We start from the raw sequence: 26,121 nt of genomic DNA, 5'->3' as shown, positions 1-26,121 counted from the left end.
AAAAAAAAAATCCAAGATCTGCCCATTAATACAGATCTGCTCCAAAATTCAATGGACCTTCCTTTGGTCAAGCCCCTCCCCTCCACAAAATGTAATGAGAGTCAGTTCAGTCGTTTTTTTATGTATATATCATCGTGTTTTTATTATTTGAATTGGCAAAGGTAAACAGAAAGACTTAATGCTGGCGTCAGACTACAAGATATCTGTTTGTCTGTTAAAATGGTCACTTTGACAGATGAGGGATTATAGAGTCTAGGGATTATGAAGAATGGCTAAAAAACTAATCTTTTTCACATCTCCACCTTGTGACAAGAGCCATCCCTCTTTTACTTTGCCATGTGTACATTAATGTGCGTCTTCATCTCTTCTGGCAGAGCGCTGCCAGCTGTGTTCCTACTGTTAAACATCAAAGAGTTGACGAAACTCCATGGAAGATGTTTTAAAAATAAATAAATAAATAAAACATGATTTTTGAAAGGACACCCAAGCGTCTAGTATGACACACTACATGAGAAAGAAATAAAATACAAAAATAATTTCCAAACCCACTAAACCCTGCTCAGTGAGCATCCTGTTGAGGGGATATCATAACAAAATAAAACACTATTCCTTCTTTTAAATTTAAAATCTCACTCAAACTGTTGACGTTAGATCTGATGGTGCACTGTAAATTTCTGTTGGCATTGTCAGGGATGTTGTCGGATATGTTGCTTTTGTTTTTATCTTGCTGATATAACTGTGACGAGTGTCATGAGAGTTTTGCATTTAAACTTTTACATGACTTTGAAGACACTGTGCAAAAGCGTGTGTTCACTTATACTTATCTATTTGTGAGGACCATTTTCAACAGACTTTATGGAGTGAGGACATAATTGAAAAGTGCGGACATTTTGGCCGGTCCTCCCTTTTTCAAAAGCTTGCTTGAGGGTTAAGACTTGCTTTCCGGGTTAGGGTTAGAATTAGGTTAGAGTTAGGTTTAGGTTAGGGTTAGGCATTTAGTTGTGATGGTTAAGGTTAGGGTAAGGGGCTGGCAAATGCATTATGCTAATGAATATCCTCACTCAGATAAAAATACCAGTGTGTGTGAACAAAATAACTCATTAAGACATGGGCATGTTTTCAATAAACCGGGTGGGGTTATTGCTTGGGGGAGCATCTCTAGATAATTAACTTTTAGAGATGAGTGGTCAAAGGTCAGAGTCAAGGTGAACAAAAATGATAAGTGACGTTATGAAGAAGTCAGAAAGTCGTCTTATGTCATTATGTCATTAAAAGTTCAAACAGATGTTTTTTAAGGTATCTCTACATCATATATGACTATCGACATAACATAGTGTTGTGATCGTTCAGCTTTAAAACCAGTAACATTACAGACACAATCAACAGCTTTAGATTTACCAATAAATCTTCACCATATGGTATATATTACTTAATGATGACATGTCATTATGAAATTGCACTATTACAATATTGAAAGTTAGCATTGACTGATGGAGGTAAACAGGGCACCCCTCTGATGATTCTTATTTCTGCTGTTACCACACAAAACAAGGCATGTGTAAGTACATAATACTATGCATGCACACTGAGCTTTGACTTAAAGAGATCCTCTTTCTCTATAGGACCAAAGTCCTGGTAAAGCCAGCACCTGCCTCTTGTTTCACTCCTCTTGGATTTATCACAGATCAGCTCTGAAGCTTAACCAGAGATGGTTGTTTGCAGAGACAAATACGAGCACAGGGACACAGTTGTTCAATTTATGGACTCAGGATTTCAATTAATGAGCATGAGTGCACCTGTTGAGGCCAGCCATGATGGATGAACCTGTCGTCCTACTCTCTTATCTATTACTGCTGCTCCATTCACCAGACTTTAATCTTCCAGAGATACATCAAGAAACTGACCATTTACTGAAACTGGTCATCCAGTTTAATTTGATTACAAAAGTACGGAAGCATATTGCTGTCACATAAGAACATTTTAAAATATATATATACACTTCTGTATCACATTAAAACATTAGGTCTTGGGCAGAGGTACACTCATAAATGAAATGTCCTTCAAACACAAGTGAAGCCTTCTTCCAATCAGAGTAACGTACACTAAAGCATTGTTTTCATCAAAACGAGCCTAAATCCGATCAGGAGCCATTGGTCTCTATGTACAGTATGAGACATACTGCAAACATATTCAAATGAATACACACACAAATGGTTTCTTCATGTTTTGACTACAACCCTCACTTTTGAAAAAAATATACTTTTGCTTAATTTTGAGCATTTTATTATAAATGTTTGAGTGTGGGGTCACCAAAGTCAATACACACATACATTGTCTCTTCTTGTTTAGCCTTAAAATCTCATAATTATTGAAATGTAATAGATCCGATAACCGGAAACTATTCACGTTAAAACGCTAGACATCAGATAAGATATAAGTACAATATGAGTCATTGGTCCTCATGCAAGAACATGAATACTTCATGTTATCTTATCCTAAAACTTTCTCTTACATTTGTTATACTGTGAGTTCGTAAGAACATGTCACATCAGATTCAAAGGCTTCTATCTTCAGAAAAGTGTGTAAATGATGTGGGCAAACATGATGAATGCCATCTGTGCGTATTGGGATACGAGGATAGCAAATTAACACCCCAATGATACCATATAAGGCTACGCTTCCAGCCCAATGTCAGAAGTGTTAATTCATGAAAATGACATCAAAGAGTAAAAAGAAAAAAAGATATCAATCCTGAGATCCAGAGAAAAAAGTCCGGACTTTTTAGCAGAGTCAGCAGTGGAATAAAAAAAAATTCATATTGTTAATGCTGTGTCTTTGGTCACACTACCAAGATTTAGTTTGATACGAAAAAAGCAGAGAGTTTAAGCACAACATCAATCACATCAATCATAGCTTACATGGCCTGCCAACCTTTAGAGCAAATAGGAATTGCGCACTCCCGGGGATGTTGCAACAAATATCAGGTACATTAATAGATTCAAAATTATAATTTAATTCAAATTGCAATTAAAACAATTAATGTCAAAATATTTATGAGGTGTAATTTTGCACAATAGTCATATAATTGCTATAAACTAATGAAATATACAATTCATTTGTAAAAAACTTTATTTGAATTACAGCAGACCAATTTCCCGTGACTCCTACAACAGGTCTCTGGACCACAAATTGGTGAATGCAGTAATTTCTTCTAGAATTGCTCATACCCACAACTTAAGAACAAATCTGTTCGTACAAACCGTTTTAGGCCCAATGTTCAGGTGTGGAAAGGATTTTGAATAGTCTGATAACACACACACATGCACCTCCTCATGCAAACTAGCAAGGTATTGCTTCTTGTTTATCAGCCAATATTTGCCTAAACCTGGCATGCTGCCACACATTGCATGATGCCAAATACTGAACATACACTCTGGTACAAAGAAAGCATCTGCTTTGACATGCTGTAATCAAAACCTAGGTTGCATTTACCAAAGCAAACTAGTCAATAAATCACAGCCTAACATATAAGGGTCTACATCCAAGATGGCATGTTGAAGTGCTCTCAATAAATATATACGATACTTGTTTCCTCATACAACCATAAGTCATTTCCATGATGAACAGTGTTCATCCTTACTCCATCAGTGGGAGTCTCTAACCTCCAGTGTTGTAAAAGCTAGAAAAAGCCCAGAAAGCAAAGCACCCTCTTAAATCTTGAGAAGCCTTCAGCGTCACCAGCACCTACACACATGAACACTGGGTGTGTATATGAGCCGCTGCAGTCACGGGCCTCTGTATATCCACCAAACCCGCAGAAGAGCCGATTGATGCCTCCAATCTAATTCCAGATCCAATCCAGAGGGGGTGGGGGGGTTTCCCAGTTAAAAGAGAAAGTGTGAATGAAAACGCTAACAGCTGTCTCAAATGTAAGCAGGGCTGCTTGGCAGATACCAGCTGAGCCAGGTGACACGCAAACCCTGGCGGATTGAGTCAGGGTGGGTTGAGTCAGGGTGGATTGAGTCAGGCGGCCCTGCAGCGCTGGGTTTGACAGCTCAGTGAGCACGATTCAGCCCCGCAAACACGGCCCACTCGCTTTTATCATAGAAGGTCAAACTACACTTAAAAAACCTCACATTTCCCTGTGATGGCATTGATAAGCTAATACACACGCATTAACAACCTGTTCCTGGATCCGTGTGGGCTCCACTCTTACATTTATAAATGAATCGTCCAGAGGCTTTTCGATCTGATTGCTCTGATTATTGTAGGAAATGCTCTTCGGCATAACGTTTTTTCATAACGGAACTCAGCCCACACTGGACAGTGGGTCCTGTGGAAACCGGGGCGGGGACGATCGTTACTGGAACGAGGAGCAAACCTACGTGTTGTTTAAATCCCGGCATTACGTTAACATTAGCTAGCTTACTTACGAATTACGACTCGAGTCCATAGAGATGAAATGCAAGCAGGTGGGGTGGAGATCTGACTGAGTCACAGCAGCGCGTTAATGGGAATTATATATTTAACAAGCTCCATCACTCCTGTGGTGGGTGAGCCGTACGTGTAGAAAATGTACTGCACACAAGCATACACACGGTCCGCGGTCCAGGCGATACCATTAAACAGTGAGGCACGTCGGGCTCAGGGGAACGTTACTGTATGATGCTGTCTCCATGGAACGTTAACGTTAGCCTCAAGCTACTCCGGTCTGCATCGGTTAGCCCTGGCTAGCAGCAGGCTAACAGTCCATCTCACCTGCGAGGGGCTTGGCAGTTTCCCACAGTCCAAACTCGGTGAATGGATTCAGCCACTGTCCGTTTCCTCCTCGTTGTAGCGTCCACACAGACAACTCGTTAGATCCAGTAAGACCCACAGGAGAGTCATGGAGCGGTGCCAGCGGGCTACACGGGTCCTGCTCCGGCTGCTAGCTCCCCCCTGCGCTAGGCTAATTTACAGATATATAGTACGCTAGCAAGCCAGGCACCAATACGTCTGACGTTATTTCACTACAGGCAGCTAGCTGTTAGCTGGCGGTGGGAGCTGCTTGGTTTGTAACTTCTTAAAAAACAGCAAGCAGTCTTCTGCAGGTCGCTCCGCCTGCACGGAAGAGCCGCTGAGGAAAACCATGTGAATATCATCCAGAGAGAACGATGTGCTCTTCTCTTGTATCCGTTATATCAGTGGCCTCGAGATGAACACAAACCGACATATTTGTCAGCGCTGCAAAACTGATGCCAGGGTCCAACACAGAATTGTCGCAAATATAAAAAGCATCGATTGGACAACAAGTGTGTCAATCAAACCGCAAGCGTATTCTTATTGCTTCTTCAACCTCTGTGGGTTTATCCTCATAGCCCCTGCTGTCATTTAATCTCTCCCCATTGTGTGTGTGCGTGTATGCGTGTGTTTGTGCGCTCGCGCCTGTGTGTGTGTGTGTGTGTGCCCCTTGGCAGTTGGCATGTGTGTCCATAAAGCCTCTGAACTAAAGGGGCAATCATGGCAATGACAAAACAAAGGATGATTTTGTGATGACCCATTTCCTATAGGGGGTCGAACAAAGAAAACAGTTTAAACTGTTTATCTCTCTCTCTCTCTATGTGTGTGTGTGTGGGGGGGGGGGGGGGGGGGGGGTGGACCCTGAGCTTTTAGGGATAGATTTTCCTTTTTTTTTATCATAACATTTTAATACTGTAGTATCCCGTCCATGCTGAATTATTGGTCACTGTATTCTTTCCTCCATTCCTTATCCATAGTTCTTTTATTTAACACTTATGCTGCATAATTTGAAAAGCTATCCATAAATGAAACAAACAATTATTATCTTTAATGATCTTTCTACGTGGATCTGTATTTCTTAAGAAGTCAATCAAATCAGTTTAGTTAAACCCAGTGACAGGCAAGTTTGGGGTTCGTGGGAGTACAAAAAGAATGCATTTGAGTCAAGGCAGCAGAAGGAGACAGGCTTGTTTGAATATTTTATTAGAAATATTCCAGCTGAAAGTTGGCAACAAAAGACCAAATTTATCATCTTTTTTTTCATACAAGTTCCTCTGGACATTATGAACATCAAATTATATTATGGCATGAAACACTTTTCGGGTGTTGTAACTTTAGGTCATGGTATATCCTAGTCTTAATGTAGAAATTGAGCTCCAATGTCACACACATGTGAGCTCTGATGTCATAGACAGACAGACAGGTGAGCTCTGATGTCATAAAGTGTGTTCGACTTTATGTGGCTCTGTGTAGCGCAGACTTAATACAATGCATGCTGGTTGGAGATTTTGTCAGACCTTTTCCAGAGCTGCAGAAAGTCATTGTGTCACATGACCTTAAAACATGGGAGGGAGCCAGCTGCAGTCAGACGGCGCATTGGTATTCCAGCTGCAGCACCAGGGGACCACCTCTGTGATGAATCAACTTTGCCCTGATTGGTGGAAGGCCTCAGACACACATGACATGTTGGGCCGACACTGACAGACAGACAGACAGACATGTGAACTGCAGGCTCTCAGGTAGGGTCTGATATCACAGACAGACATGCAGACAGACAGGTGAACTGCAGGCTCTCAGGTAGGGTCTGATATCACAGACAGACATGCAGACAGACAGGTGAACTGCAGGCTCTCAGGTAGGGTCTGATATCACAGACAGACATGCAGACAGACAGGTGAACTGCAGGCTCTCAGGTAGGGTCTGATATCACAGACAGACATGCAGACAGACAGGTGAACTGCAGGCTCTCAGGTAGGGTCTGATATCACAGACAGACATGCAGACAGACAGGTGAACTGCAGGCTCTCAGGTAGGGTCTGATATCACAGACAGACATGCAGACAGACAGGTGAACTGCAGGCTCTCAGGTAGGGTCTTACGTCACAGACAGACGGATGAGATCTGATGCCCTAGTGAAAGATCTTGCCATACGTTTGTATGCTAAGTAACACATGTTCAGTCAGGGAAGAGAGAGAGAACAAATCCACATATTGTTTTGACCATCTTACAAGATGTCAATTCGAACCAAGATAGAACCAAAATGTACGCCTTTGATTTTTGATACTGTATTGTCATCATGCCTATAGAAAAACAAGATAAAACAGAATGGAGTACACAACTTAAGCCTCCACGCCTGCCTTTTGAACAATGTATAGTTTTTTTTATATCAGTCATCTGTTCATTGCGTTTTAGAATAGAATAGAATAGAATCTATTTTATTGTCATTGCACAGTGTACAACGAAATTAAGCATTAAATCATCAAGGTGCATAATATAAATTTTAAAAAAGCAATAAAAAGGTGCAATTAAAAAAATTGTATATAAGAGGTAGAAGAAATTTTAATATAAAAAGAGTACAGCAGATAATTTAGCATATACATTTGTATGTGTACATATAGTGCAATTTAGGGATGATGAATTTATGTTACCTCTTATATTTGACTTTAAATTAATTTATGATTTTTGAAAAAACTTCTCCCTAAGACTTTGTCACAGTGATTTGTTTGGCCAGTGTTTCTGAAGGTTGCTGATTTGTTTTTTAAGGGTTAAGTTGTATATGTGTGCCTGATCTGTCCTTAGGCAGAGGAGTTGCATGAGAAACAAACATGGGTCAAACAAAATAGTTTTCTTTATTTGTGCGAATGCTGCTTTTAAATCAAAACACTTATACATGATATTTCGCTTAATATGGCTCAAACCAAGGCAAGCCTTGCAAAGCTTACATATGTCACACACAGGCACACATTACAACAATTTTACATGTCATGATATAACCACTGGATAAATATGATCATCCCATTATTGTCACTGGATCCACTATCTCTTGACAGTTACCTGAAGCCCAGTTGTGCTGTCAACATGCAGGCACTCACAACAACACAGTTTAATATCTTTTTTCATCATATCTGACATTGCTTGCTTATATAATTGCAGCGGTAAAATAAATCAGCTTTACTGTTGTATGTACTTTAATACTCTTTAAACTTTATACAGTTACCTACTTTTCCCAACCTCCTTTTTTTGTTTCTTTAAACAAGTCTGTTCCTGCGCAGAAAAGCTTTGGTGGAGGAGGAGGAGAGGAGGGGGAATGGTTGTTCCAGTCATCTCAACACTTAAAGTGTAATGTATTATTTATTTATTGTTATATTCATGGGACCAGCATGTTCACCAAAATCCTCAGTCAATTTACTTCCTGTTGCATTAACTCCTCCTCCTCATTTTGGTCCTCCTGGCGGCACATCTTGTTTTATTGCCACCTGAGGTGGGCGAAGACCAATCAGAGGCCGGGTACTCCCTACCCTAGTATATACGCTTGTACTTGTTGCACTCTTTGGTAGGGTTGGCTTTGGCTTTAAGCATGCTAATTGGTGAGGGTCAGGGTAAGTCAATCAGAGGACGGACAGAGCAGATCTTCACCCACTTCAGGTATGAAAAAATAATACTTATGCTGCAATTAGATGACAATCACATTCATGACAGTGTGACAAACATTTGCTTCTGGTTGTGAACCGACTGGCTTTCTTTACTTTGCAAGCTTTCAAACTGATAGAACTCTGATCCGCAACATTTTGAGGCTGTCCAGTGCCCTGCCAGCTTAAGAGAGGGTGAGACTGACCTCTCATTTATATACTCTTTTATAACTGCACAATGAAATTATGCAACCAGCAGGGATAATAACAGGGCTGTTATGAGTCCAAGGACAATGACAGAGACTGCATTCATTTTATGTCCCCTCCTGCTTTGGTCCCCATCATGTGAGTGTACTTTGCCTCTGCTCATATTAATGTATTATTTGAATGGACATTTGAAGTATAACAAAAATAAAAATACTTCTGATAGAGAGGGCAGTTACACCCCCCTCACTCATACTGCATGTACACTGGAGAGCCTTGCTTCTTTCCCGGATCAAAGTTTAAACAGATTGAGCAGACTGAGTGGACTGAATGTGTTGACTCACAACTGGAAGTGATTGTGTCTCACACTATTTCATACTGACATTGAAGGCCCTAAACCATTACAGAGCTGTAATTGGCCAACACATCTGTAGATTGTGATGTCTTGTTAAATCAGCAAATAAATATCAACAACAAATTAACAATTTAGCAAACCGACTGAAAAAAACATTATGCACTGGAGCATTAAACAGCATAACTTCCCCAAAAAACTTTTAAACTTCCAAACACCGCATTTACAGAATCATACAAATATCTCACATATAAGAGAGAGTTGAATGCTATGTGAATGTTAATATAAAGGCTGCTTGGTTTTGCTGCTATGAATTTAGAGTAATTCAGAGAGAAACCAGTTGACAATTCCAATTCGTTAACAAGTTTCCAAAGTGTTTCTCTGTCAGTAAATATTTGCTTCATTTTCTGCTTTAAGGGGAGGTCATGATTGCTTTAGCCAGGGCAGCAAATGTTCTGTCTTGTATTATGAAAAGATGTAATAAACTTAGATAAAATTACTTCTGGTCACAGAAAAATGTCCTAAAGCACTTCCTGCCAGTTCTCACTTTTATGAGCTGATATTCTCCAGGGAATGAAATAAACACAAGTCGGGGTCAAGTTACATTCAAGGCTCTTGTACAAGAAACATTTGGCACCAGTTTAGAATTTAAAGCCACAAACAAAGGAATTAAATTCATATATCCCTGTTACAATATTTCCCCATAGCTGTTGCGATAATAGAGATAAATAGAGAAACACACCAATGTAAACCTGAAGCTAGTGCAACTCCTATACATGACCTGAATTCACTAGGTCACGATGAACTGCAACCTAAAGGAAAACTTTCATCTGCTTCAGTTACCAAACAAACATTAAAGTTGATCTCAACAACAGTGACCAAGATGTCGGTAGGTGGACATATCCAGGCTGGCTGCTTTCAGTTTGTATGCTAAGCTATGCTAAGATCTAGCTTAACTAACTAATCAAATACATGTACAAATCCACACAAAGACATAATTTTTCTATCTAACTTTCAGTACGGTAATAAATAGTATTTCCCCAACTGTCAAACTCTTTATTTAAAGCCCACCGGGGACTATTTGTAACACTACCTGAGGGTTATTTACTATGGGGCTTCTTGTAGCCTCTTCAAGAGCAGAAACTACCAAGTGAAATCATCACCTACACTGCAAATTGTCATATATATTTCGTATATGTGAGACTGTGGCTACAATTTCGAATTATTTTCAGGCCTGCTATCTTAATATGACCACTTAAAGCAAGACTGAGTTCTGTTGAACAACACCCTCTGTTGCCATAGGTGACAATTACCCTATTATCTTATGGGGTAACAAATTATGCTCCTCTAATTGGCACTAATTAAGCTTAAATGATAAAACATGCTTTATTGTATTGTATTTTTGGTGTTTAATGTGATGGATACTTAACACACAAGCACATTCAATGATGCACTTGCATGCAGAGATTTCCCGGTGTGCACTTCTCACATATAGGTAATTTAGGCTGTAAGTGGAGAAAGTGAACTCCCATAAACAGGGCACACAAGAAAGAACATCGCTGAATTTGAAACACAGGGCTCCACTGTGAAGCCACAGTGCTGACCACTGAGACACCGCCAGTCATTCTTAGGTGATGGAATTTTTCTAAATGAGAAGTCTGACAGGGGGGTTACAAGTATGTCTTCTATTTTACATTCATAATCTACTGAAAAGTGATAACAAAAAAATAAATCAATCATTTACTCCTGTCAATAATCTTAATCAGAATGCCCATTTGGTGTGTATCCTTTAGCTGCGTGCAAATCGGTTTGTCTCTTTGCCTTTATCAGGTTTCTACGGTGGTAGAAGAGATAGCCCGGCAACAGGAAGCCAGCCATGGAGAAGATGAGGAGTCCCAGATTGATCTGTTATAATGAGAGACATGTCAGTGCATGATGCTATAGATGTCTCAATTCAGGGGCTGCATCCTTCAGAGGCTGCATTTGAAGGCTGCTTACAGCACAGTGGCAGGACAAGGCTGTCCCATTTTGAAAGCTCCTTCAAATGTGGCTGACAAATGCTGTCTTTCAATGACTGATCCAATGGGTGGACCCGTACCGGTCCAGCCTATCCCAGTATTCATTGTGCTTTGGTGACAAACCGCTTTTCAAAGGGATAAAGGCTATGGCAAGCAGCAAGACTTGTAATACTTGACTATCCCGCTTCTACTCAACCGAACAGCTAGCAGTACACATTTTCTCATCATGTCCAACTTCTGCTCTGTTGCTAGGGCAACAGCAAAAAAGGCAGAATGAGCTGATGACGCTGATCACAGAAAGCCTAGGTAGACCACATCCTCCAAAGGATGCAGACCCGGAATTGATAAACAGCTTGTATGTGTGTCTGTGTGTGTGTGTGTGTGTCAGTGTGTGCTTTCTACCCAGTAAGGATCTCCATTGAGGTGTCCCAACATCAGTATGAACAGTGGCTGTTGGAGCAAGGCAAAAGCAGCACTGATCATTGACTGCATGCCGGTCAGTGTCCCAAAGTGGTTGGCTGGATACCTAGAGTGGAATGGATGATAGAAGGAACTGTCTAGGTGAACACTGATATATTTTCATCTTTTAAGTTGTTATTGCCAACGTGTTAGCAAACAGTCATATATTTACACATCCAGCAGAACCAGAGTAACATCAACAATCATTTGTCATATTTCTGACCATCTGATGAATAAAAGTCCAATATTCACTCTGTATTAGCTCTGATTTGTTCTCCACCTACTCCTGAGGGTGAGGGAAACATCAGTCTCTTTAGCAGCTAAATGCAACTGTGTTTGCCACTATGGGCCTCCTGTTTTGTTTGTTTGTTCGATTTTGAGAGGTAGTGTACAGTGAAAAGAGTGAGCATGCTGAGAATAAACATCCAGTAAAGTTGTTGTTAACCCAAAACATTTGCTCAAGACTGAAAGGCTCAGTGGAGCTGAGAGGAGTCCAAAAACAAACAACACTCTAATAGTCATTCTAGATCCATTGTTAGTATTAGAAATATTGACCAGTAGAGCTGGATAGTGGTTGTACTCACACAGCGGCATAGAGGCCTCCACAGCAGGAATGGATAAATCCTCTCACTATAGTATGCAGAACAAATGACACCACCTAACAAAGGACGACACATGAGGCAGACACAGATTTACAACTGATCATCAAGCATGTCACTGTGTGTTTCTTCATTTGTGTGTGTCCTTAAATTCATTTGTATTGATCTTCATACTGTATCTATATGCATGCAAACTTTTAACTTTGTGTTCCTGTAGGGCATTTTTCTAACCTGTAGGGGCAGGTTGTCAATCAAGGAAAGGATTCCAAAGGCGACCAAAAGAAGGTTGGTGAAGATGAAAGCTCTCATGGCATTCGTCAGTTTCTGGATCTTTCGGTCTCTCTTTGGAGGATCTGATTGGCTGACAAAAGGAGACAAATGTCAAATATCAAAGAGGTGCACCACATAGGGCTTGTGCACATCAACCTGATTTAGGCGTTCCCTAATAGAGGTCAGTCGGAGCCCATTGTCTGGGGTGAGGGGTTTGGTCGGATCCTTCCCGATCTCTTATCGGCTCCAAGGGTATACTGAGCATGAAGCCACAATAGCCAATAGGAGCGAACTCACCAGGAAGCACCACCAATCGGATGTTGCGTACTTGTATAGCTCATAAAAACTAACTTTTCCAACTCACCCTAGCGCTACAAAATGTATAAGCCAAGCTTATTCTGCCTTCTCAGCCATTAATGTATTCATAGTTTTTTTCTCTTCTATGGTTTTTTGAGCTATAGCTGACGATGTTGGTCATCCTCCGTGTTTGTTTTTCTTCTGACGTCACGTTTGATCATGTGCATTTCATGCAAAATCATTTCCTTCAAAAAGCAAGTGTGTGGTCTTATGTTCTGGCCAAATCATCTAGTGTGTGTGTTCTGATGATTATAATGTTCAAAATCTGTTAAATCTGTCAGTATGTTGGTGGTCTCCCAAGTCTTTAAAATCGGTCAAGAGTTGAAAATCCTGTAGTGTGCACCAGGCCTAAGTGACAAGTGTGGATGAGGAAGAGTCCAAGATGTGGGAGTATGACACTACTACGAGATTGCCAGTGTATCACAGGGCCAACGTACAGAGACAAGCAACCATTCACAATTACATTCACACCTACAGTTAGTTTAGAGTCTCCAATGAACCTACCTCCAATCTGCATGTGTTCCACTGTGTAAGGAAACCAGAGTACCCAAAGAAAACCCACACAGACACAAGAACATGCAACTTCTCTGTCGAAACCATCTGAGCCCAATCTATACAGTGACCATCAGGCTTTCTGTTGGCTGTACGACCATGTACACATGTATTTACACAATGTCTTAACCTGAAGATAAACCACCGGACCCTCTGATTACCTCTTCTGTGTTTGTGTGTTTGCATTTTCCTCTTCACACTCCCTCAATCTCCAGTCCATGATGTAACCAATCAAAGGACAAGTCAGTAGACACAGCAGCTGCATTGAACCGAAGATAGAAGAGTAGAAACCAACTGGGGAGGACATGCAGAGACAGAGTGAAGTCAATAGAAATGAACAGCATCAGAGGGAATACACTGCTATAGTGTCTACTATACACCAATCAGGCTATGCTAATTGTTTGATATTTCAGTTATACCATTTCAAAATGACATCATAATGAATGATTGGTTAATCTAAATAAGCTGTATGTGGTGTCTCTACTATTGATGGTTGAAAAAGACAGACGGACAGACACAGAGACAAGGCAGAGTAAGGCAGGCAGACGGAAATGCAGGTAGAGACACACACACACACACACACACACACACACACACACACACACACACACACACACACACACACACACACACACACACACACACACACACACACAGACCGTTTGAGCATTACCTTGTTCCTCCACCTCCTTTTGCAGCTTTTCTGAGGCTGAAAGAGAGAACAGTGGGACATCAGGGATCCCCACAGATAGTAATTCTAATGAAATGCTTGAGTTTAATTCACAACATCAGCTGCAACATCACTACTCCAGTCAGTCTTGACCCACCTTTTGTCAATTAAATCATTTCACTTGCTTTTGTTTTAATCTTCTTCATGACATAGTAAACCTGATGGTGGTGATATCCAGGGTTCTTTTGTTTTGTTAACTGATAACAAAGTAGTCATGTAAGTTATTATTCTCACGGTTGGGGTTGCCGTGGGTGACCAGAAACTCCACCATCTTGTTTATGGCACCCATGAAGAAGATCAGCCGCAGCTGGGTCATTGCCATGGTGATGAGACTCCACAGCAAGATAGGGGAGCACACAGAAACACAGAGTGGCACGGAACCTGAGGAGGAGAGAGCCAGTATGTGAGAGCAGCCTTGACTTCAGGGAGTGACCCCGCAGAATGCACTGCAACCTGTTTGTAATGTTTGTTTTTTATTATATGTGTTTATGACATGTGAAATTAAGGTGGGCTCCACCAATTATAGCCATGAAGATCAGTCTACTTCTCATGAGCCTGATCATGTTATTAGGGTTTGGTTTTGGAGACAAACACGGAACACAGAACACAGACTGAATTAAATCCACATCACTTATTTTGCCCAACTGTTTGGCACCCGTCTCAAAACAGAAGACTTAGTGTCAAATACTACACTGATCTAAATGCTGTTCACAGGCTTTTCCAGCCTGGAAAGAAGGAAAGAAAACATCTGATAGAAACCTCAGTGATTGTTGTTTCACACAAACACAATAATGTTACTCACCCTGGGCTCTGCTTTGTGAGTCTGTCTGATCGGGTTCTGGCTTCTTGCCCTCCATCATGTCTTCCATGAGGTTGACATGAGTGACGTACCTGTCTCCAGTCATCTTGTCCTCTGTCACAACCCCACTCATCTTCACCCTTTTACTGCAGAAAAAAAGAGAGAGATGGGAGATCTACGAATAATAACTCGAGAGTTAAGTCTGTCACCATGTCAAAAACAAGACAGATTATATCTATGATTGTTTTACCGACAGTATACTATCAAAAGTCATGGGGTATACTACATGCAAGAGGGCTGCACTTTAGATTTATCATACAGTGGCTTCAGGAAGTATTCAGACTTCAGACTTTTTGCAGATTTTATTGTGCATTCCTCTAGGCCTCTCAAGCTCCATCGGATTGAATGGGAAGCATCTGTTAACTGCCAGTTTCAGCTTTCCCCACAGATGTTCTGTGATTTAGGGACATTCAGCGAGTTGTCCTGAAGAATCTAGCATGCTCTTATCTGTATTCATCTGGTGATTATCATGGTAAAAGATGAACCATCACCCAAGCTCATGTCATGTGCACTGTGGGGTAGGGCAGGTTTTGTGTGAAGGCCCTCACTGTATCATCCGTCATGCAATTCTGATGAGTCTCTCTGTCCCTGCTGCTGAGAACCATAGGTATGGTATTGGCCATTGACGAACCGACTGGGATTGGGAGATCTGGCTCTGGTTCACTTATTGTCTGACTGGATAAGATAAGATAAATTGAGGTGAGGTGAGTTGAGGTGAGATGACGTGACATAGGATAAGTTAAAACTGGATTGATCCAACACGGGGGAAACTCACTTGTTACAGCAGCAGACTGAGGTAGACATGAGAATATTAATGTATATAAATATATATATATGGAGAGAATGGGATGTGTGTGTTCCTTCAGTGTGTGCTGATGGCTGAGCGTAACATTCAGTTCCTGCCCTTCTCACCATTCCACATACCAGATCCTCATCACTGTCAGTCACCTACCCACCTGCTGCAGTTAAGGCTCCTCTCTGATCACTACCTCCTTTCCAGAACATCTTTCCTTGTGGTATTGTGCTTCGGCTGAATCTTGGCCGTCTTTAATCTTGTTTTTGATAAGTCGAACCTGCTTCAGGACTAACCCTGCCTGTCATCCTCTTACTTCAGGATCATCTGCTCTGTCACACTTAGTCAGCTCCCTCATTCACTCTGATTCTCCTTTCTCCTTCATCAACAACTTCCCCTATACGCTTAGGTTTGGAAGTTTTGGGTTTGTTACTGATATTACCGTTATTTGCATATTCACTTGAATATTTTGATACTTCTTTGCGTGTCTGTCTTGAACTGGCACATTGAATCTGAAACCTGCAGTCAGCCTGACAGAGACACAGAGCGCTGCCCGAGGTTTCAAACTTCTTATCATTGGACGTCTTCATCCCTCATGTTCATGTGTTTCACTGTTTTTGTCACCTATACATTTTTCAGTCCTATCTGTGAGGTTTTTATTTGTGAGCCGTGGCTTTCAAATGCCTCCACCCACCAATACTCCCACACACCTGATACACCTTTGGCCTATCCCCTACAGTCTGGTGAAGTCCACAGTGTGGATTTCACAGCATGCCGTCGAGCTAGTGTTCAGTGTAAATGGTGAATGTAATTATGTACTGCTGAATGTATTTATATTTACAGTGCTATCAACCAAAGTGCTTTACAGTACAAGTCCCATTCACTGAATGCATTCCTTTTTCTATCATACACCATTCTTACCTGTCTGTGTATGCCACTGAAATGCTGTAAGTTATAACATTGTAAGCCAAGTTTCCATGATTCCATACTTCTTCTACAGAATAGGAGTCACACCTCTCCAACAAACTCCGCTGTATGATTCCTTCACAGCGGAGAGACAACACTGAAGACTTGCTGGTGAACACAGTGAAGCATTAAGCAGCTATAAAGGCTCTTTTACTATTAGCTTTTGTTTGTTTGTGTGTGTGTGTGTGTGTGTGTGTGTGTGTGTGTGTGTGTTGTTGTGCACACTGATGTGATGACAAGACATAAAGCACACTGACGTATATCTGATGTCTTCAGGTGCAGGGAAGGATTCAGCAGGCCAGTTCAGGAGGCAGTTGAAGAAGACCAGGCAGGCCATACCAGACCAAACCCACATGATGACACGGAACGACACGCCAAGGTCATAAATCAACTGGAGCAGTAAGACAGGGAGGAAGAGGAGGAGGGTTTGGTTGGGAGGAAGACAGGTTGGAAGAAATAAACACAGATAGAATGAGGAAGAGAGGGATGGAGAGGAAAACAATATTTTAAAATATGTGTATAAAGTTCACCTCATTGCATTACTTTAATATTTAACTTAAACTGCTGCTCAAACATCATCACTGAATTCCCACTGTAACTTATTCCCACCTACTCCTCCCTCCCTACTTCTTACTTTCCTTTTACCTTCTTCAAATTTTAGTTTCATTCCTCCTTTTGTAGTTTCCTCTTCTTTAAATTCATCTTTCCATCCTCCCCTTGTTATCATCCCTTTCTTCTCTTTAAGGGGCTCATTTCTTATCTTTCTTTTCTTTGTGTTGCTCTCTTTGAAATGTTCTTGTGATGTTTCTTCGACGTTTTGTCCTGTTCACAGTCCTTCAGCGGCTACATTTACATTTGATTAAACATTACCTGTCAGCTGTCAGCAATCACATGTATTTTCTCCAGAAAAAGCTTATTTCTACTGTGCTACTGAATAAAGTCTAATTGACTATTTTTTTATTTATAAAGAAAAAAGCAATTTTTGAAAAATAGTACAAAATTGTATAAATATATATACACATTTTTGTGTGTGTGTGTATGTGTATATGTGTGTGTGTGAGAAAGAGAGTGCACCTTGACACCAGGGAAGGTAACGGCTGAAGAAGCATAGGATCCAATCATAAGGGAGAGGATGGTTGATCGTAAATTCCCAAACATGTTTGGCAGCTGGATAAAAAAGAGAGAGAAAATTTAAATAAATAAAACTTCCATTACATCAAATGAACAAATGAACCATGATACCACTTTTACTGGAGTATAAGCTCTTTCCCCCTGTGAACATCTGTGGTAAATGTATTAACCAGTTATGTTTCTGTTCAGTGATCCTTGGTCATTTGTATTAAAATACACAGTCGAAAATCGACTAAGCTGAATGCTGGAAGTGAAAATTACCAGTCAAATGCACTTTAGGAATTTAACCAGCAGGTGGTGCTACTAATTCTTACGACTCATGCTCTACAAGTACAGGGCGGAAATACAACTGCAGTCACACACACACAGACACACACGCAGACACACACACAGACACAGACACAGACACAGCAGCAGCAGCAGTACTCAACAGTCTCTGTGTGATTGTTTGGCTGAATTGCAACAGTGTGTGTTGTCAAGACAGCTTGGCACATGTGTGGGTGTGTACAGATGAACATTCTCTGGTCATGCAGATGGTGCGTTTGGGAGTGTGTGTGTGTGTGTATGCTTACACATGTTATCTTCTCATATGATTGAGAAGATATCATTGTTAACTCAAATAGTCTACTCTGACATATTCTAAATTCTACAAACACACACAATTGACTGTATTGAATGACAATACTTGAACTGAGGGTGTGAAATGTAAATAAAGATGGTTTGAAAGACTTTCACTATTTCACTATTGACAGTGAAATGTGTAGGTGGATCTAATAAGAGACTAGAGATTATTATAATATATGATATGATATATAAACAATATAAGCTAAAATAATGAAGGTCTTAAAACACAAGACATCTTTGACATAGCGCCACTTTGGAGGACATTGAGCAATGCAGGGTCCACTATAGTTGATAGTGTACTTTAGTGGTGTATGGGCCCCGAAGGGGTGTGAATAGTTTTCAATTAATGACAAATACAAAAACCAATGACACAAGTCAACTGGGCTGTTGGGGCTTTGTGTGAGCCATCGAAAAGAGGGATATAAAAAAAAAAAGGACAGCCCTGATGAGTCAGTTTAATATTGAGCTAGATGCATTATCAAAAGTGACACAGCACAAAACATGTTGGCTGCAAGGTCAGCTAGGAATGTAGACTGTTTACATAAGATAGTTTGATCAGCAGAGTAACACACACACACACACACACACACACACACACACACACACACACACACACACACACACACACACACACACACACACACACACACACACACACACACACACACACACACACACACACACACACAAACACACATACACACACACACACACACACACGAGTGTGTGCCTCCATGACTTAAGAGGAAACTACATTTATTTCCTAGAGAACCCTAACCTAAACTTAACCCATTGGTAACATGAGTATTACCATGACCACACACACGCAAGTACACACAAACACACAAGGCCAAAATGACAATGTCAAATGCAGGACATGGTCTACCTCAGGAATTGGGAGGAAGAGAGAGAGGGACGTGGGGTTGATAAGGGAACAGGGCTGTGGGAGGGTGTGTTGACCGCCTGTGTTTTGGATTGGCTGAAAGGCTGCAGCAGAATTTAGACCAAGTGGAACAACATGTGGTGCTTTCCAAAATACACACACTCACAGAGGAACATGTGCTTCTGATCACAGGTACACAACTCACAAAACAACACAAAAATACAATGCGTTTCCAACCCAACGTTACAGAACATTATGTGGGCGCATGTAGTGGACTAAAGACTAAATCCACTGTTAGTCACAGAGGGGTCAGAGAACTGCTGCTGCTGGGCTCTGCTTTCATAGGTCGAAACCCTCTAGCATGTGACACTTCTGGCAACACAGACGATGTGTGAAATCACAGACTGCTTTGACAGATGACAAGATGGAACATGGGGATATGGGCTATCCTAGTGAATAAGCAGTTTATGCACTGTAGCCTAACACTGTGATGTTCCAGGCAGGCCACAAAGTCCAGAGAGCAAAGTGTTTGTCCTACTCCCTGTCCCAATGTTTCCTGTCAGGAGAGGCATCCCGTGAGGACACACACACTGACAGCTGTGAGTCCTCGGACACAGAGTTGTTCTTATTGTACTACTTAATAGCCACCTTAAAGAGTCTGCTTGTGACCTTGTAGAATTGTGGCTGTCCACACAGAGCCCTGCATACACCCTCTAATGATGACGTGTACGTCACGGAGACATCAGCTGACCCTCATGTACATGTGGATGGTATATTGCTACTGCCACAGACAAACATCCATCCCTTATCTATATGGGTTATCCTGTGACGGTCGCGGGGGGGCACACAATACAAGTGTATCTCTGCCCAACATACAGACATAAACAACCATTCACACTCACATTCACACCTATGGTCAATTTAGACCCAGACAGTTTTTAAATAATATTTTTTATCCTTGAATGAACAGGAAAACTGATACTTTTGACCCCTCTCAGATAGTTGTCATGTGTCATGTGTGAGTGGGAATCATACTGTGAGTGAGGTGAAGGTCAGACAGATTCCTCCAAAGCCATTAAAGGAGACAGCGAAGAAAATGAGGACTGACAACACTGATGGAACAAATGAAAAATATCATAAATTACAACATAACATTATAGGGAAATTCTTATCTACAGCGAGGTTCTGAAGTTTTGTACCTTTGTCCATCATTCTCCATCAAAAGTTAGTGTAACTGATATGCAATAAAAAATTGGCAATTTGGGTTGGGCAAAGTAGGTTGCAACAACAGATAGTTTAGGTTTTCATTGCAACTTTGATCAAACTGGAGATGTGTTTGACTGCCTGTATACCTGGTGGGGTGTGTTGTGAAAATGCTCCAGTGTCCTAACATCTCATTGTGAAGTTGCAATAACTGAAATGATTGATGGCAAAACTACAAAAATAAGACCCAAGCTGTAACATGATGGGATTTTCCTTTAAGGTTTGTCATACTGATGACTTGTCTCACCTTCAGGGTTGTATGCAGCCGCAGCTATAATTCCACAGGAGGCTGCAAAACATGAACTGAAATACATACAGGAAAGATGAAGCGTATATCATTAGCATTTTCATGTAGAAAACTGTCATGTACAGAATCAAAGACAATTATTCAAGCGCTGTCATACCTGCCAACGAGCCTTAATGGTCGGGGCCCATATCTATCCATTAAGATCCCCAGAGGTAAAGTAGCTGCACTCAAGAGGAACGAGCCAATGGTGAAGCCAAGATTCAATGTCTCTTCCTGCTCCACACAACTCTTCCAAACATCGCTCTTCAAGGAAGTTACGTTATTGCTGACGGTCTCATTATCTGAATAGAATCCCAGAAAAACAAGTCAAGAGAGGGTCAACTGTGTCAAATAATCATAATTAAGTTTCCCTGACTGCACAGACCAGACAAACCAAACACAATCTACTGCTACTAACGACGCAGGCACCAATCAGCCAGTGTCAGGGGTAAGAGACACACTGTTGTCACAGGTTGGGTTGTGATTTGTGGGAAGAAATGTCTTATTAGCCACACACACAATAGACTGAAACTGCAAGTGAAAGACATATTTAGTAACCTGTGGACACTACAGATGACTAGAGTGGATGGGGGTCTGAGTAATGCAAAGGTGAGAGTAGTACATAACTATACAAAACTATCTGAAAGTATTTTATTTGAGATTTATGTTTTGAATATTGACAAAATTATCCAGTGTCACATCTGAAATCCTCCCCCCTCCATGTCCTCAGAGGTGTGTCTACAACATGAATTAACTTGATGAACAAAATAGTTAATAACAGAAGTTTGGGGACAGTGCAAAACACAAAGGCTGGAAGAATAGACATCGAAGACTTGTTATCAGAAAATAAATTAAAATACATCCATGATTCACTTAATTGTTGTATACACAACTAAAAGCAATATTAATGGTCTTTTTCCAATTGATGGATGGTTGTCATGTCCCTGAGAGATCAGTTCTTGAATGTTCACTTATTGTCTCCTTGAAGAACCAGAATCATGTGCTGTAAGATGACCAGAACATGTCACCCACACCAAAACATTGTGTCCTGTCTGTGGCTCTGAGCTGATCAAATATACAGTATCCAGAGACGTGCAATCTACTTTCTAATGTAAAAACAAACATACAAGAGAGGCAAGTGTCTGATAAGCATAGGTAGCTACTGATTGCACCAAAGGGAACCAGAAAAGGATCTCTTTGAAAACTCAAATTCAAAAACTGGTTGGATGGTGGTCTCACCAATGCAGAGGTGGGAATAGAAGCCTTCTTTCTTCAGCATGATGAGTAGTGAGCCCCAGCCCAGCAGAACAGCTGAGAAGAGCAGGTTCTCTATGATGGCTGTAACGGCCATCCACCATCTCCTCCTGTACGCCTGGGCCAAGCTAGGAGCCATGACAGCTGGAGTCACACAGCAACAGCAAACATACAGGAGGAAAACATTAGTTCACCAGACAGCTGTGAGCGACGAAACATTAGGTACACCATATCATTACTTGAACCTGGTGTCACATTAGAATTGCATTGCCATAACATTTAGGTGCAACATGTTTTTCAGGTACTAATCCCTCACCTACTCTTTTCAAAGCAGTCAAACGAGCAACGAGCTTTAATATACTGTAACTTCTCTGGATAATCAAAACAGAAACCTTGTGTCAGAGAAGCATTTCTCTGTTGTTGTGCCATAATGCATCAAACGTGATACCATAAAATGGTGTGCCTTTCGGCATTCAATAAATTTGGTTATCAAGATAAAAATATTAAATATTAATATTTTATTATTAATATTAAATAATAACTTTAATTGATTAAAGTTACCTTGGGGCACCACCCTTCAAAGGAAGGGAAAAGATAGCCAATTTATTGATTAAGTCTCATAAAGGTTCTAACTACAAATTTGGAACTCTGATTAACAATTAAATTAATAACTATAACCAAAATTACCATATAGATAGTTAGCTAAGTTGAAAGATATGGGGTTCTTGACAGTGTAGAGGTTGGCGAAATTCACTTATGCAACATTAATGGAAAAACATTTGCGAAAGAAAAACATTTATTATGAATATAATAAAGTATAAAAACACAAATTACTAACGGTCTAATTGCTAAACAAAGATAGGTATGTGTGTATACATGTGTGTGTGTCTGTGTGAGTCAGCGTGCTTTCAAGATGGTGGCTGGCCAAAGAGATAACACCCGTCCCCCACCTATTGGAATGTTTACGACCTGTAGAGCTAATGAGGTGAAGAGTTATGCGTGTGTCTGTGTGTGTGCCAAATTAGAGAAAGTTACTAGATTGGATGCAACGAAAGACTGTGAAGAGCATAACAGACTAACATTACTTTCTCAATAACTTGTACCCAAAATATCACAACACCACAAATCAAACTTATAAACCTCACACAGAATCGAATAAACAGTCTTGCTTAGCCTAGTATAATTATTAAGCCCAGATGTGTTACCAGTCCGTGGAAAGGGGAAAACGGAAGTTGCTGTGCAGTTCGCAGTTTTGTGTCGTCTTGCTGGTTCCTGTTGAGTTCAGTTCAGTTGCTGGCTGAAGTTTGCAAGCAGGACATCGAGTCGCTGCTAGGACGTTGGTAGAGCTTGGAGGGCGAGGAGGTTTCCTTGCTGAGATGAGCTGGAAGCTGCACCTTTGTGCTCCTCTCGAAGAGTTGGATGGGAAGAGAAGATGTGAGCTGGAGAAGAGGCTCCACAGCCTTCCCTCCTGTAGAAGGATCGTAGGAAGAGGATGAAGAGGCTCGACCGCCTTCCCTCCTGTAGAAGGATTGTAGGAAGAGGCAGGAACTGGCTCGACAGCCTTCTCTCCTTGGAGGGAGTGTAGAAAAAGAGACACCCTTCTCCCCATTGAGGGAGTTTAGAAAGAGAAGCTGGAGAACTTAGCTTATATTGGCCCGGTGACCTCACAGGTCATGGGGTCCAGAGTGACCAATGGGAGTTGAAACCTGTGTCCCTGGGGGGGGTTTCCACCCCTCTGTGTGAAGTTGATGCCCTCTGGGACATTGAGTTCCTTGCTCTGGTTTTTAATGGCCCCTGGGAGACGGAGTCCTGGAGGGACATGCTGCTTCCGGCTTTGATGGCACATGTAGGCCGAAGTGTGGTTTCACACAAAACCATGGCCCAACACTGTATTATAACCCCCCTTTACTTTTGTGATATGTACATTACACAAAAGTAAAGGGCAAACATACTACAATATTGTCATAACTGCTGTTATTAATGGCTAAATTCAGTTCTCATAAAACACAGTTACATGTATTTTTTCAAAAGCTAGGCCTGCATGTCAATGAAATAAAAAAATATATTTTATCTCGGTAACCTGCCATGTCTAGGGGAAGTGTAGTAGGGAAGTGGGAAACTTGTGGTATGTGACTTTATACTCTAGTATTAATATACTACATGAAGTGACACTACGTAAATCTTATGGAAGCTAAGCGAAGACGTGATGGGATTACAGCAGCTGCAATACTCCTGACAGTGGTCATTACTACATCATTACAAGAGTACTCAGTGGTCATAACTACTTTATTACATGAGTACTTGGTGGTCATTACTACATTATTACACGAGTACTAAATGGTTATTACTAAATCATTACAAATACTCAGTAGTCAATAAATGAGTATTCAGTGGTAAAGAGCACAAACAGGGAGTAGTCATTACTACAATGTTACCTACATACCATGTTACAGTCAGCACAACTACATTTTTACAAATGCGTGCACAGTGAATAATATAAGAATCTTGATGACCACTCAAAGCGATTTACAAGTGTTTAATGAATAAGGAAATGCTATCAACACCCATACGCAGTTAGTTTAGCTATCACCATATCACTGTTGCACTAAAACAACGTGCACATGATGTCAGCCTGTGAGCTGTAATGAAACCTGAAAGGAAGTGAGGGGATAGAAGGTGACACCTAAGAGGGAGCAATCTGAACTCACTTGACCTTCAACTGTAGCTGGAGCTATCAAGCGTCATGCACTGATCTAAGCCATGTGCACCCACTTCCCACACTGAAACCCTCAGGTGACTACAAATCAATGACCCCAGTGTTCGTCCCAGCTCTGAGTGCGTAAATATTTGAACTCCTGAATTTGAATCGGTGAGTGTGTGTGTGTTTGTGTGTGTGTTTGTGTGTGTGTGTGTGTGTGTGTGTGTGTGTGTGTGTGTGTGTGTGTGTGTGTGTGTGTGTGTGTGTGTGTGTGTGTGTGTGTGTGTTTGTGTGTGCAGCTTTAGAAAGCAGTGACTCCTGTAGAAGGCACGTGTTTGCACATTGGGAGTCCTGCTGACCAATGAAATAGCAGAGCTCTCTCTCTCTCTCTCTCAGTCCTTATTTGATTGAGTGTTGACATATTCTAAAGATATTAACCCCTTGTGATTACAGCAGATGAACATCCCACATGAGCTTCTTTTGTAATATTACATATTTGTAAAAATTCAAGTGAAACCAGATACAGAGATAAAAGTGTAATTCCTATAAAATTAGCTGAATGCAATACACAAGAGGTGATGTTGGATTCCAGCTGCCAGCGGTTGTGCGCTTGCACCTGCTCTGCCAACAGTTTATAGTTTTACAACAGTTATAAAGTTGACATGAACGGCTTTTCCCACCTGACAGCAAATAATTATGGTAATGGTATACTTCACACAGATATTTGTCCTTATTAGCACATCAAATAATAAAATAGATCAAAAATAAACTATTTCCAGACACAAATGTTTAGGGTTAAGGGCAGAGGTTATCGCACCTTGTGAAGTCCCTTTTTGAATATGGTCACAACAATTTTTGATTGATTGAAATGTGATCTTGTTGTGTTGATAAATGCCTGTTACCATGTGAGGCTCATCCAAATCACTTGTCAAAAGCTGAATTGTACAGATTCTACAGGCCACTGCCATCATTAGCTCTGAACATGTGTTGGACGATCGATTCAGTCCAGTTAATGTGTTCCTACAGTCCTAACAAAGTTAATCCTTAAAGGAGGTGACTTACAACGCAGTGCGGTAACAAACATAGAATGATGAAATCCTCCACACAGGCTTGAAGGGTGAGGCCTTGACATTTGACTACATGAAACAATCATTTATACAAATGTAGGTCACTTACTCTAAAAGTTGTTCTGCTCCAGTGGATGATCAGTATTAGTTGTTGCCTCTGTTTCCCAACAGCAAAAGTTGAATTCCCCTTCAGACCTGTGAGTGTGATATCCTTCTCTCCAAGTGGCAGGTGTACTAACTGGCACATGTGCGCTCACAGTGACGCTCTCCCTCTCTGTGTACAGTTTGTCTAAATGGAGCTCAAGTCTCACCCACCCTCTCTACCGGCCTTTACACACACACACACAC

At 41.0% G+C, this 26,121-nt stretch overlaps 2 protein-coding genes and 1 long non-coding RNA gene across 7 annotated transcripts in view; 1 reads left to right on the top strand and 2 right to left on the bottom strand.

Moving 5' to 3' along the window:
- Positions 1-5,395, bottom strand: part of zdhhc5a (zinc finger DHHC-type palmitoyltransferase 5a) — a 24,023-nt gene extending 18,628 nt beyond the window's left edge. For all 4 annotated transcript variants that reach the window (XM_034604630.1, XM_034604712.1, XM_034604544.1 and 1 more), the window contains exon 1: positions 4,759-5,395. The gene's annotated coding sequence lies outside the window, so the exon portion shown is untranslated. The remainder of the gene's footprint in view (positions 1-4,758) is intronic.
- Positions 966-24,914, top strand: LOC117776969. Its single transcript, XR_004616527.1, has 3 exons — positions 966-1,077; positions 1,709-1,711; positions 24,883-24,914. It is a non-coding gene; the product is annotated as an uncharacterized LOC117776969 (long non-coding RNA).
- Positions 7,885-26,121, bottom strand: slc43a1b (solute carrier family 43 member 1b). 2 transcript variants are annotated; one of them, XM_034605670.1, is made up of 15 exons: positions 25,883-26,121; positions 21,994-22,166; positions 20,873-21,056; positions 20,716-20,771; positions 20,241-20,317; positions 17,642-17,734; positions 16,825-16,958; positions 14,752-14,894; positions 14,184-14,330; positions 13,893-13,928; positions 13,381-13,513; positions 12,272-12,401; positions 12,026-12,099; positions 11,385-11,508; positions 7,885-10,869 (listed from the first exon to the last, which is right to left on the bottom strand). In XM_034605670.1, exons 2-15 carry the CDS (start codon positions 22,145-22,147, stop codon positions 10,723-10,725), a joined length of 1,632 nt encoding a protein of 543 aa, XP_034461561.1. In that variant the 5' UTR covers positions 22,148-22,166; positions 25,883-26,121; the 3' UTR covers positions 7,885-10,722. The 2 variants fall into 2 exon arrangements, with proteins under 2 accessions (XP_034461561.1, XP_034461472.1); XM_034605581.1 differs by having other exon boundaries at positions 21,994-22,152; positions 25,883-26,119.

This window comes from Hippoglossus hippoglossus, chromosome 1, assembly GCF_009819705.1.
Source record: "Hippoglossus hippoglossus isolate fHipHip1 chromosome 1, fHipHip1.pri, whole genome shotgun sequence".
NCBI classification, from domain to species: Eukaryota; Metazoa; Chordata; class Actinopteri; order Pleuronectiformes; family Pleuronectidae; genus Hippoglossus; species Hippoglossus hippoglossus.
The sequence above is the reverse complement of the archived record's forward strand: the minus strand, read 5'-3'. Positions and strand labels throughout refer to the sequence as shown.